The sequence below is a fragment of the Stegastes partitus genome, unplaced genomic scaffold, assembly GCF_000690725.1.
Source record: "Stegastes partitus isolate 25-593 unplaced genomic scaffold, Stegastes_partitus-1.0.2 Scaffold690, whole genome shotgun sequence".
Classification (NCBI taxonomy): Eukaryota; Metazoa; Chordata; class Actinopteri; family Pomacentridae; genus Stegastes; species Stegastes partitus.
In genome coordinates this window covers 27,545-41,903 of record NW_007578421.1, presented here as the reverse complement: position 1 = coordinate 41,903, position 14,359 = coordinate 27,545, and the positions used below count along the sequence as shown (strand labels likewise).

Below are 14,359 nucleotides of genomic sequence, written 5' to 3'. Positions count from 1 at the left end.
TCTTTTTTTTTCCCCCCAAAAAAAGATTAATGAGAGAGAGATTGCAGTGAGTTTCTGAAGAGGGAGCAGGAATGATGTCCTGGCCTTAGACTGCTATAACATATATAACCCCAGTAAGGTCCTATCAGCACAACATAGGGTGGCAAGTACAATAACTTCCAAGTAGAATTTGACATGGTCCTGTGGATTGGTGTTTTTGATTGGGAGGTGGTTTTTCTCCTTTATTTTTTTTTACTGGATATGGAGTATTTGTGAAACTACTGGGAAGTCTAGTAACGCACTCAATGATGGATGCTATCTCTTTGGGTTGCTACCAGCCCATGCTCTTCCTTTGGCTACCTGCTGCTTGTCTAAAGGCCTGGACCATGGATCTATTAAGGAGAACCAAATGCCAGACTCAAAGATGGCACCCGCTCACTTAAGTGGCAACTGCTTCATTGTGCATAAGGTTTTCAAGCTTCTGTTTTGTTTTTTAAATCCCAGTACTGGAACGGTTTGACAAATATGCAACCTCCATGCACTCAAAACTCATCATCCATCCATCTTTTTCCACTTATCTGCGCTCAGGTCACAGTGGCAGCAGGCTAAACACAGCATTCCAGATGTTCCTCTCTCAAGGACCGTTTTTCAGTTCATCCCAAGACGTTTCTGGCCCAGATGAAATATGGGATCCATCCAGTGACTTCTGGATCTACCGCACGGTCTCCGTCAAGTTGGACATGCCTGAAAATCCTCCGCCCAGGAGACATTCTAATCAGAAAGTATAACGTAATGGTGGAAATGATTTATGGGTCGCTCTTTTGACGGCTGAGCTACGAAGGCGCAGACGTCTGGAGCATCCAAAGGGAAACTATTGTAACTCGTTGGCTGTGCAGCACCATTGATTTTTATTTAACTTCCTCTGTCAGAGAGTAAATCGCTTCACATCGGAGCAACGGTTTGAAATTGGGAGCTGATGGAACAAATTTTTCTTTCGGATGACCTGTGTGAACTCGCACAGTTGGCGACCAAGTGCAGCCAATGAAGCCGAGACGCGTTCAAACTGACTGCTGCAGAGCTCGTTAGCTTGGAGAGCTTCTATTAGTGTCGGTTAACTCGCCGGCAGTTCGCCATCGAGCCCTGCGAGTGGTCATGACATTACAGGGATGATGGTCTCTTTGAATGTCACATCAGCCTGAATCTACACAGAAATAACCGTGCAGCACCTCCTTGGCTTGACAAAGAGTTATGACGAGATTGGCTCACTCTTTATAGGTTTGGCCGTTTTTTTTTTAACTCTTACTGCTAACATTTGCTAATTCCAGTGAAGCAACAAGGACAGGATTCTAACTTGATGGCATAAGTACAGCTGATTTCGAGGACATGAATCAAACATTTCAACCCAATAGATGAAATATTTGGAAAGTACTCATGGTGGTGCCTGATAGAAAGTCAGGGAATCTCTGATCAGTAGTGGACATCAGTGGTCCCCAACCCGTTTTGCACCACGGACCGGTTTTAAGCAAGAACATTTTCTACGGACCGGTCATCGCGCACACAGCAAAAAATAATAGTTTCTACTATTAAAAAGTTTCATAAATTAATAAAATTACTTGTTAAATACATGTTTACTTTTCTTCCGTCTTAGTATCGAGTCTCTTTCCAGAGCAGCTAAGATACTTGTTTTTTATTAATTTCGGCAGCAGTTCGACTGACGGCTTCGTTTAACGGCCGAGCGTGAAAACTAATAAGAGTCAAGTGCGAGAAACAAGACGGACGCAACGGGAAGACGAGCTAGTCGTTTGTCAAAATAAAACACCCTGCAGACTCCACTGGAAGTAAAAATAAACCAATCAAATGGGTTTTTTTTTTTCTTTCTGTGCGGCCCGGTACCAATTGACCCCCGGCCCGGTACCGGTCCGCGGCCCGGTGGTTGGGGACCTCTGGTATACATCATTTGGGAAATTTAGCATGGCTGAAACTTGTAGCAACAAGCATTAAAATCTGCAGAGATCGATGAGCATCTTCTGATGGAGCCACCTACTTCCACCCTTCCTTAGACAATGTGTATTTTATATTTTTATACAAACTTGGCAAAACTGTGCAGATCAAAACCAGCAGGATGCATCAAAATGCTCCATAAAGGTGTTTATTTACTGACCTTCATATACAACTTTTTGATTTCTGGTGCATCGTACAGGACGGTATTGAGAAAACAAGCTAAAATGCTAAACTATGCAACAGGATCCTTTTTAGTTTCTAAATATACTAAAGATTTAATATAAGCAGGACAAAGAATTTCAGCATTTAAAAAAAAAAAAAAAAGCAAAACAGAACTTTTGGTTGTTATAGGATTTATTCAATGTCGTCATGAATGCATAGAAGTAGTTTTCAATGTCAGCACAATCCACAAACACTTAAAAAATATACAGTACAGCTCTGAAGTGTTATTTTTGGCACGCGACATTCAATCAACGGTTAAAACGTTGGCCGACACAGAAAGGAGCTCATGAATCTGGGATGGCATCATGTGTTAAGGACAAGACTGCAAACAATAAGTCACATAGTCCTAATTAAAGGTAGACTGCACTAAAACCTTTTTAGATGCATTCAAAAGCAGCACGCCAGATCAAAGGCTTTAGCTAATTAGCACTGACACCGCTAATATGGCCTTCCTTTCACAGTTTCATTATGAATGTGTCCAAACAGCTTCCTGGATAAGCACCCCGACACCACTGTTCAAAGATAGGTCTTTTTCATCCTTTAAATAATCACAAGTCTGCATTCCAGTCCCAACTTTTCTACTTTTTTTTTAACTGTAGAGTGAAGCCAGAGCAGTGGAAGATAATGAATGTGAAAATACATTAGAAAAAAATCATTACGGCGCCACCTGCCAGCTGCCACTTCAGGTCCACTCAACCGCAAAACAGCAAAACACGTCGGATGCAACGGCAGACAAAGTCCGCAGAGGATGTGGTTTAATTATTAAAATCTCCTTGGCCACATTAAAAGTAGCATTAGGTACTCAGACGCCAGCGTTACATCTCCCGGTGTGCGGTGCAGCTTCCACATGTGAACATGGGTGCAAGCGTCCCTCAGGGTGTCGATAACAAAGTGACGAGATTACATGTCCTGTCTTTTACTGGAGCTTAGTCATGAGTTATGCGTCTTTAAATTCAGTCTTCTCGGTGTCAGAAATGGAGATAATCTACCCAGAGAGTGATACATTTGAATTAAAAAATCCAAACTGTGCTTCCAAAAGCATGAATTGAGGCTTTTTTGTGGTGTTATTACTACTTGGGTTTTGATTATCAGACACTTTGTATTCACGTCAGGAACTGCTGACATCTAGAAACACTGCAACAATCTGATGGGACAAAAACCCCAGAGCAGTCAGACGCTGAGACGTGTTGTAATATTTAATAGTCCGACTATTCAGAGTTAAATTTAGATACGAACGGCATAATTCTGACAAGTCGGAGTTACACTCTGATTAGTCAGAATCTGTTGATTTTTGTTAGTTATAGGATATCTGTGATTCCGTTTGGACTGGTTCAAATAAAAGCTGCAGATCTCATTATGACTGGACTGAATGACGCTGCGTATGCAAGGAGGATCTGAACAGCTCGTAGAAGTAACGGAGGCTAAGAGGGATAAGATTGTTTGAAAATGCCGTGAAATAGGAAAAACTCATTAGATATATTTGATAGGAGCCATTTTTCTGTCGCTGTTTTCCAGGAACTGAGCTTCTGCAGCACCAAAGCTTTGTTTTTGTGATCTTTGCCACATTCTCAGATCTCGGCAATTTCTCAGCAAATGTCAAAAAAAATTAACAACAAAACACAAACAGGTTGTAAGAAACCAAAGTAATTCTTCAACCAAATGTTCAAGCAGCGAACTCTAAAGCGGTTCGACACACACGCAGCTGTGCACAACTTAGCTCGTATTGCATGACGTTGTTCGTGTCTTTTGGAAGCTGTGATTTTGTTCCAGCTGCTGCAGTGATCACACTGATCGACACACCTTCTATACATGTAAACATCATTAGAGGAGCTCTGCAACCAATCAGAAGCGAACCCCGTGACGCGCTCCACTGTGCAGGCCGCTTTACGAACCAAACACTTTGGTTTTTGGACGTGATGTGGAAACGCTCCCACATCGATCATCAGCATCAGATTCAGGAGTCTGAGAATGTTGGTGAATTTCTGTTTCACTGTGCGACGGTTAAAGTGCTTAAAGTCACATGTTTGACTGATTTTAATCTGTTCGAATGTAGAAACAAACCATTTTAGCGTCTTCTATAAGAATCACACAGGGCCCCATGTAAACATTAACTGTAAGATATCAGAGTGGATTTAAAGGAGATCACATTAAAACAAATCTTAATTAATGGAACACGATTCATTTTAACATCAATATATAGTATAAATGTGAAAACAAAATGAGGAATAAAAGATATGATCTTCAGTTAGAAGGTTAAACATCAACATTTGATTAAGCTTGACAGTTTTTATCTGCAGTTACCTTCATATTTCTCTTCCATCATTACAAACCGATGGAGGACAGTTAATATTCCTTCAATGTATGTGTAAGTAAATCAAACCTCAATACATCATATGCTCCATAAATAACATTATTGTATTTCCTGAGATGAAAAAATACCTCTCAAACGCTGCCCCAAACATACATTAAACATAAAACCCATTACTTTCCAAGTGATTAAAATTTAAACAGCTCTTTTTTTTTTTTTGTGGCACATGAGAGCTCGTGAAATCAGATGCAGCCATGAGAATGCTATTGTTTTAGTACAATTTTTCTCTTTGAACGATTATTCCCTTTGAGTGTCTGTCAACTTCCGCATAAAAAATGTACAAATGTACCAAAGCTCATGAATATTTTTATGTTTTTTTTTTTTTTGCCTAACACCACTTCCCACCACATCATAAACTTTTAAACAACACATTTCTGTGCAACAACAACAACAACAACAACAGCAGAATACCGTCGTCGTCGCTGCTGCTGCCGCACAGTAATTGCGCGATATAAAGTTACTTCAGTGCCTCTAAATGTCACACCTGTGAGCGTTATCTCCGTGACGGATGCTCCCTCAGACGGCAGTGAACGTCGATCCTGCCGATCCGGAGCCGCGCATCATGTGGGTCACCAGCGACGACGACGATCCCTCCCCCTCCACGGCCTCGGCTCCAATCAGGCCCTGACGGTGCAAGTTGAGGATGGAGTCGGCGATGATGCGGGCTGTTTTCTTCTGGTATCCCCCGGATGTCACCATGAGTATGGGGATGCCCCGCCGCTTCGCAGCCCTGAACACGATCTCGTCTCTTTTTACAATTCCCTGGCAGACAAGAGGAAAGAAGAGTCTGTCCACACCGTCACACAGTAACCTCTGTGAATTCAGTGACTGATGTTTCTATCTACTCTCCTCTTTCTGCCCTGAGGACGGAGGGGAATTTGTGGAGCCGGTCACATATGGGAGGCTGCTTGCTTAAAAGAAGCGCACATCCCTATTTATCTAAGGATTCAAACTGGGAACAGCTTGTTTCAGAAATCTCATTTATTACGGAGCGTTTTGCGACACGAGGAGTGATACTAAACGTTATTAGGCATGACAGAAACACATGTTCAACCAGAACCTTAAACAACAATTATTAAAGCTGCATTTCAGGCCATTTGCCAGCTCGATTCACAAATTATCACACCAGTGTAGCACCAACACACCCACCCGCCCCCTCCGACCGACACATTCTGCAGATTCAACTTATTTGCTCCAATTATTTTCTGGAATTTGCAGGATCAGTGGCAGGAAATCTCTGCACACAGGAAGCAATAAATCCAAATTTGGTTCATTTGTATCAGCTCTCAGTGTGATTTTAAAGTTTCCTGACAAATTAGCTGCGTGAGGCGCTCACATGACCCGACCCAGCTGGTTCCACAGTCACACACTTTTTTTAGAAAGATATTCAGCATTTGCCTCAGACAGCCCTGATGTCCTAGAGCTCAACACAAACTAATAAGTGGACTGTGACAGATTGGTTGGTTGTGACTGAACATCGTGCATATTTCTGTATGTAGCACTGATTAAAGACAAACAAATTAAAGTGTGCTAAAGTAATTTATTTTGCCTTAGAGTCTTTCCCAAACCTCCACCGAGCCCAAACCATTAAAATCACATCTTCTCACCACTCATCTCATTCATTTTTGATCATGCAGTAACAATATTATATATAAAACTGTTTTTTTTTTTTACACACCAGTAGCAGCTGTGTCGCATCAGAGTAACAACCCCAGTGTGATTTAATGCAAGGAATCAAAAACATGCAAATAAATGCAGTCCATTTATCAAAAGTGTTTTGTTTTTTTTACTAATTCGATGCTGCCAATTAAAAACAAGCGAAAGCATTTCAACACCCACACACACTGAACCCACGGCACAAACAGACTGATTTGACAGAACAAAATATAGATTTAGTTAAGCAGGAAAATATGCAGAAAAATATTCCATCCATCCATTATCTATACACCGCTTAGTCCTCACTGGGGTCAAGGGGAGTGCTGGAGTCTATCCCAACAGGGGACACCCTGGACAGGTCACCAGTCTATCACAGGGCTACACTTAGAGACAGACAACCAAGCACACTCACATTCACACCTACGGACAATTTAGAATCACCAATTAACCTCAACATGTTTCTGGACTGTGTGGGAGGAAGCTGGAGAACCCGGAGAGAACCCACGCTGCACGGGGAGAACATGCAAACTCCACACAGAAAGATCCCGGGTGTCCTCACTCTGATCATAAAAAACATTTAGTAGCTGAATTCAAACACTTAAATGGTAGAACAACATACAATACCTGGTGATCTGCTGTGATGCATTTCCATAGATACTAATTTCTGTGTTTGTCAGCTTTTTTGGTGCTGTGTGTGTCTTGCTGTCTGATTAAGACGTCTGGTTAAAGCTATTTAACTCATAGTTTCTTCTTTCATTAAATTCAGGAGCGATTTTATTGAATTAGGAGGCAGCTGAAGTCCTGGGTGTTGGATTTCTGCATTTGTCACTGTCAGTGATGAGGGACTCTGCTTGGGGTGATAGAAGAACAGTTTGGCGGATACCGATTGGCTAAATTCAAATGGCAATGTGCATATTTTCATTCAGCAACTGGCTCCACTGCTGCACGAAATGGGCGATGATTTTCATTGCTTCTTACTTCCAAAGTGAAAAACAGTAGAGAAGAGATCACAATGAATTTGAATAGCATCACTGTGTTATGTTCTTCTGTCTGTTATTACTACATCTGGACCTGCTCAGCGAGTCTTGTTCAAGAATTTCCTGGTTTGAGAGTTACTTCCTGTACAGGGAACAACTTCCTGTGTCAGTGAAAGTGACGGACACGAAGCAAACAACAAAAAGAGGACAAATACACAATGTATGAGGAGAATATATGTGTGTGAGAGTAAGAATCTATGGATGTGAGAATGAAACTATATGTATGTAAGTGTGAGAATGAATTACGGCCTATACGGCTCCTCATTTAGAACCTTTACAGATATTTATCATGTAATATTAATGATCTTGAAGGGGCTGACATACATCCGATAAATTCCAATTATTAGGGTTTGGAGGGAATTAAATGTTAAATGTTAGCAGATAGAACAAATGTAAAGGTTATGTGTGTTAAGGTAAAGTAGAGCTACATGCTTTTAGGTAACCCAGTTTCTCATTTTACTAATTTTATTTCTTCTTTTAGACCCTGTGATTGGATTATTATTATTTTTACTGCCATGTTAATGTAATTGCAACACTGTATGCTTGGTTATTTCTTCATTATAAGGAAATTAAATCAAAACAACAAAACATCTGAGCTCGTCCACGTATGTGTGTCAGTGAGCACCACAGGATGTCCATATTAAATATGAGCTCTGACAAACCTCCACTGTGGCAGTTACCAGGAAACTCGCACACACTGCAAGCGAGGGTATTGGCACTGATATTCTGAAATCCCAGTATGAAGTGGATGAAGTAATTGACGTGACAGGGCTGGTGCGGTACCTGTGGCGATATCGAGAGTCCTCCGAGGGGGTCTCCATCCAGGATGTCAGTCCCTGCATTATAAACGATGATATCGGATCGGATCTCGTTCAGAGCTCCCTCGGAGTGGAGTTCCACCTTCTGAAGGTACTCTGAGTCTTCGGTGCCCCAGTCCAGCTCCACCTTCCTTTTTATGGCTCCTGGAGATACAGAAATATGAATGAAGCTGCGGCTGCCACCGATAAAACCACACAATGTAAAGTAGCAGCAGTCATATGCAGCTGAAGCCTCACATACACGTCATGCAGTAATTGCTGCAGTATTTCACAAAACAGGATTTTTCTCAACAAAGGCGGTGAAAAGAATTTTTGATAAATTTTAATTTGAATTCTTGCACAACGCTCAGGTAGGTAATTGTGTTTTTCCACCTATACAATCATCTTTTTTTTTGCAGCGGTGCTTTAATTAATTACTATGTACATTTATAATAATTAATGCAAACGATGAAAAAGGTTAATTAGGAGACCTTTATGTTCCAAAGTTCAAACACAACTAAGCCGCAAAAGCAGGAAAGAACAGCGCAATGGCATGTAAAACGGAGTTCTTGGTAGTTTTTCCAAGAGGACTTTCAAGAACAAATTGTGAGCTTCGGTCTTTGAAGGTGCGAGGAAATAAATGTGTCTTGGAGGAAAAAATATGAGGACGAATGAGACTGTTATCTTAAACAAGCCAGAATATACATTTATTTTAATTTCTTGAGCAGAGAAATGATTATAGAATGTCTTAAATTTAATTAATTGCAGCGAGGAAGATAGCTGAAGGATGGAGAGAACTTTTTTTTATTCTTTAGGCGGCACAGTGACATTCGGCCTGCGGAGTATCGTTAGAATCGGGGTTAAATGGTAGCATGCGGTCGCTGTCAGATCAGCTTTAATGTATTGACAGATTCATTTGTGGAAAAGCTGTGATTATGGTATTGCGGGGGCTGCTGCGTGGTACGTTTCCCGCTGAGTGCTAATAGAGTGAGCAGTAGTGCTGGGGGAAATCACAGCATAATTAAAATGGCACTGAGTGACATCTAGGGGATGGAAGGGAGGGAGGCAGTCCCTTCTCCACTCCAACCTCGCTCTCCACCCCTGGAGTAGTGCCGGGCTTATTTTAGATGCCAGATTGCATCCTCTTTTAAGTGCACGACAAAACAGGAATCACACAAACCTCACGGAATATATGACTCATGCATTTAAAAGGTGAGAAAAAGAAAAGTTTGAGGGGAAAATCAGCAGTGCTTTCACTTACTTTTGGCATATCCGTCTCCAGGATAGATGTAGCGGTTATACATGTCCATGATGAACACTCGCCTGTCATCCAAAAAGTCACGCTCGTGTCCGTTTCCCTGTAAAACAACGGAAGTTTTTAAAAAAGCAAAACAAGAAAAGGACTTTGATGCTGCTTCTCTCTGCTTCTTTAAACATCCTCCAGCGCTGACAAACTGAATCAAGTTTTTCACTCGTGATGACTTTCCTGACAGTCCACTGCATCATCTCACCGTGCCAAGGTCCACACACCTGTCCCTCAGACCCATCTGTTTCTCCCGGACATGCTGCGTTCACTGACAGCGCCAGATGAGGAATAAATAATCTTGAGGTCTGAAGACATTAAATGTTAAAAAAATGCTTATGAAAAAGTCATGGCTACTCCATCAATTTTCATTTCCTTGCCTCCATTTGTCACCCAAAGTGTCTGGCTGCTGTCACGAGGGACATTAGGCTTTGTGCCAAATTGAAGTATTACTGGATGAAAAAGGATGTATGGGACAAACAGGACATGCCCAAGTGAGCTGTATAATCTATTGTGTGAATGGAAAAAAGTAGGTTTTCCTTTTGTGTGTAACTGAGTATTTTCCTGCAAATCTGGACTAAAGATCAAGTGAGGTGATGATCCAGATGTTACAGGAAGAATACAATAAGCACGTTAGAAAATACTAACAGCTCTAAATGTTTAAGACGATTAAGATAAAAGATTAAAGCCACCTTCTTTCAACTGCAGGAGGTTGGATGCATCCCTACCATTCAGAGCATTTAACACCTTCTTTGTGCAGAATTTGCAAATGTCACACAACAAAGGCGCTGCATTAGTATTTACCACATTGGTTTGACTCTACAAACAAAAGTGAACCAAGGCAGTATAATCATGTAATCATTGAGACTTTAGCATGTTGAGGCACACTGAAACTCGAGTCCACCTCAGCACAGAAATATAGACTTAAAGGTAAACTTTACACTTTTAAATGTCCTGAATTCATGTGAGAATAGCAATCATCTCTTCATATTTTAGTTAAACTGACGTCCATGAAGTCTGTAGAAATCCTCATCAATGGACCATAACGCTACCCAAATCAGGGTGCTGCTTTTTATTTTTTATTTTTTAATTTTGTCAACTATATCACCTAAGACTTGACCACTGGATAGTTGAGTCAGATTCCCAGATAAAGTCTCATTTTAGCCAATTTACAACAGGACTAAGGCTTTATGTGCTTTTAGGAAACTGGTCCCAATCTTCCCTTGCTGAGCAGTTTTTCTAGGTGGGTTTCATAAAACAGCAAGACAGACTAAATGACCAGCATTACCACCTTAAATGTGCCCTGTTGGTAGTGGGGAAAGAAAGATTTGAATGGACAATACTTATAAACGTAACAACACAAAAATCTGTACACAGTATTTAAATGGAAAGAAGTGCAGTTGGTCACCTTCTGTCAACCACATGTCATTAAATGTTCATGTTGGGAAATGTTATTGGTATAGTTGTTCAGTCTTATGGATTAATACATTGACTTGACAACAAAACTCTAATATAAAACCAGTAAAGTACAGACCTTCACCAACCACCTCTTAGGACAGATTCTCAAGATTCACTGGCCGGATAAGATCAGTAACAATAATCTATGGTTGAGGACACAGCAACTTCCAGAAGAAGATGGTGTTGGATTGGGTGTACTTTACAAAAATCAGGCACAAACACCAGCAGACAAGCCCTGAACCCTCAAGGAAAGAGTAGAAAAGGGCCGGCCAAAGAACACTTGGTGAAGGGATCAATAATGGAAGAGGCTTCGGTACAACTAGATCCAGTTAGAAGAAATAACCCAAGAGTGGGTTCCCTGGAGTTCCCTTGTCAAAGGCCTAAATCCCAGAAGGGGTGTAAGAATGAGAAATTCGCTTGATAGATGTTTTTGGGGGTATTGAATTTAATACTCACAGTCACAGAATTTCAGTGGTACCAGAACCGATGACTACATTTCTGGTATTGTGGTTATGTATCAATTCTACATGCTTTTTATTTAAATCCTCACACTGGAGTTGTTTTCATATGTGATCGATATGTTCCTGTGTTCAATCTGCAGTCAAACCTTTGAGATGAGTTTGGCGTCCAAGCTTGCACCACTGGTTGCTGTTTGGGAACATAGACTATAAAAGATGGACGTAGCAACCGGCCCTGAAAAGTGAAGCCAACCCGGAAGTGTCAAAAACCTGCATCCGCTAGCTCCCATAGAAATGAATTGGAAAAGAAGTGATCACAGATCACGAAATACTGCAATACTGCGAAATACAGCTCAGGATTTTGTTCTTATTAGTTTTCATGGTCAAATCCAGAGATCAGGTGGTCAATTTGAAAAAAATCGTCAACATTTTGCGGGGCAAGGGGCGTGGCTGGCTTGATTGACAGTCGGCAGCGATGATTCAGATGAAGCGAGCAGAAGGCGGTAAATGTGGGCGGGCAGAGAGGGCCCGCCTCTCAATCCGTCTGACCAATCGCTGCTCCTACGGCTCCGCCCCCCTCCGACGATTTTTGCGTCACTGGCTCCAAAAATCCAAGATGTCAACCAGGAAGTAGCAAAACCCTGGCTTCATTTTCTTAGTGCAGAAACCAACGGGTGACGTCACGGAAGCTACGTCCATCTTTCATACAGTCTATGTTTGGGAACAGAACCTCTCAAGACTTAACCAGAACGCCCAAAACCTGACATGACACTGGGTCGGTGGTGTGAAATGTGTTGCGGACAAATAACACAGATACATCTGTGGGTCGCATAAAGGGTAAAGTTCGTACTATATGAATAAACCAACAAACTGCACTGAGGGCTCACACAGGCTTATTTCAGACAATGATTTAATCAACATGTACGTGAACACTCTGTCCTCTTCCAACTCTAAAAGACAGCCTGAGACTATAAATCAGCTCATATGCTGCCTGAGCTCCCGCTGCCTGCAGGCTTATTAGTCTTATCCTCTCCCCCACATCCTGTACAGTACAATAAAAGGCTGCTGTTTCACTGTCATTCACAGCCTTCAAACGAGGCTTTTCCTTCGTCTCTTTAGAACAGATATAAAGCTGAAATATCTGTATTGAATTATTAGAGCCATCTATCACTTCTTAAGGAAACATAATCAAAGAGGCAGATATAAAACATTTTCTTTCTTTTCTCATCTGAGAGGAACAGGAGATGCTTTTTGTGGGATTTTACAAGATGACAGGATGTTACTGGCAAAGAGCGAGTGATGATCAGCAGCTAGTTTTTTTTCTAATACATACAGTGTTTATGGTTATTTATTATCAGTGTCTGATTGAACTCTGTGGCAACATAGGAATAGTGGGTAAAATGAAAAACGAGATTGGTAAGGGGTAGGTTTCACTGATGAATTTGAAAGTATAGATGGATCAATGAAGGCTGCACACTAAACAACATGGTGCTAGTTATCAGCTGAGAAGTCCCCAAGGCAAATATAATTTTATGAGTTGCATTTCTTTGTCACAGCATTTTCTGACTTGCTATGAACTTTTAGGAAAATGAGTCTTGCCTCAAAATCTAAATGGCTGTAATTGAGAGAAGAACTGCTACAACCCAGAAACACAGAGAAAGGACATAAGACCAGTGGAAATCTGGTGAAAATGTTGGACATTTATTCAGAAATCAAGGTAACCAGCATGGCTACCACAGCATCTGGCAGCTACATCCTCTCTGGTTTGAGCTCATTGGGTTCATCATTAGCTTTTTAGCATCACAATGAGCCAGAACACACCTGCACGCTCTTTGCTGGCTGTTACAGATGTTGCATCACATGACCCATCCACCACAATCACCCATCTAACCCCAGCTAAGGAGCTTTGGGATAAATTGGACTGCAGAGGGAAGAACAAGCAGCCAACAACTGGTGGAAAAGCCCCAACTGCCATCAAAGCAAGAGGTGGTTAATAATGTTTGTCTTCATTTGTGAACTGAAGAAGCCATTCAGATGGGACGTGGCACCTCAAGAGACTCAAGCAAGTCCATTTCAGAAATATCAGAAAATAGTGAAAGGTAAGTAAAACTGAATCACTCAATAAACGGGTTTGTTCAAGTCTTAAATAACAACACTGGATAAACTTTGCAGTCTTTACCAGATCAGTTAAAGGAGAAGCAGTATTTCTATTGCTCAATTGGTGTCAGTAAAAAAGTTAACAATCACGGATCACGTTTATTAAATGACATATAAAAATGAATGGTTTATAAAATATATCCAGACTCATAAAGTCACCATCAGGGCTCCTTATCACACAAACACAGCTCACACTGCACTAGCTCTTCACAGACAGATACTGTTTTGTTGTTGACTGGGTGAATAAGCAACACAGCTGTCTGGGCCACAGTCTCATTTACTGTGAGGACAAGAGAACTTTATGTCATGTTTCAGGGTTGTAATTAGGATTTTACTGCCTATTCCCAATATTTTTTTCCCCTGCTCAATTATCTGCTGAGAGGGCCTTCATGCAGATTTGCTCCTTTGTTCTTCTTCATGAATTATTCACCGAGCATCTGTATTGATCCCCGGCTTGTGTCAATAGGTAAAGGAGCATCATTACCAATAAACCATAGCTCAAAATGAATAAAGCTCTATTCCTGGAATACAGCCATGGTCCTCGGCAATCCTGAGACATCATCAATGTTAACACAGTTCTCAAGGCTAATTGGTGGTGCATACAAATCATTATGCTGAAAACACAACGTAAGATTAAAATATGATAATCAGGACCTAAAAATGGTTGAGTCGTTGTTTTCTACAGCTGGGGTGAGCTCAGTCCACTAATGCTGACCTACTAAACAAGACATGTAGTGCAGAGAAAGCACATACTGTGCAATGTAAACATGCAAGGTAATGCTTATGTTGTGGATCCTAACTGGTTGCCCTCTATTCACTGATCTCATCAATCAAGTTACCAACCTCACCTCTGAGTAACAGTGTCTTCTAGGATGCTTGCAGTTAAGAGGCAAGAGTGCATTTTTTTCTAGTATATACAGGGA

At 41.2% G+C, this 14,359-nt stretch overlaps 1 protein-coding gene across 1 annotated transcript in view; it reads right to left on the bottom strand.

The window, feature by feature from the left end:
• Positions 1-2,316: 2,316 nt before the first annotated feature.
• Positions 2,317-14,359, bottom strand: part of hdac11 (histone deacetylase 11) — a 30,144-nt gene continuing 18,101 nt past the window's right edge. The window contains exons 9-11 of the mRNA XM_008290654.1: positions 9,322-9,418; positions 8,047-8,225; positions 2,317-5,332 (exon numbers count right to left, since the gene is read on the bottom strand). Coding sequence (XP_008288876.1) covers positions 5,087-5,332; positions 8,047-8,225; positions 9,322-9,418 — 522 coding nt within the window. The 3' untranslated portion in view covers positions 2,317-5,086. The remainder of the gene's footprint in view (positions 5,333-8,046; positions 8,226-9,321; positions 9,419-14,359) is intronic.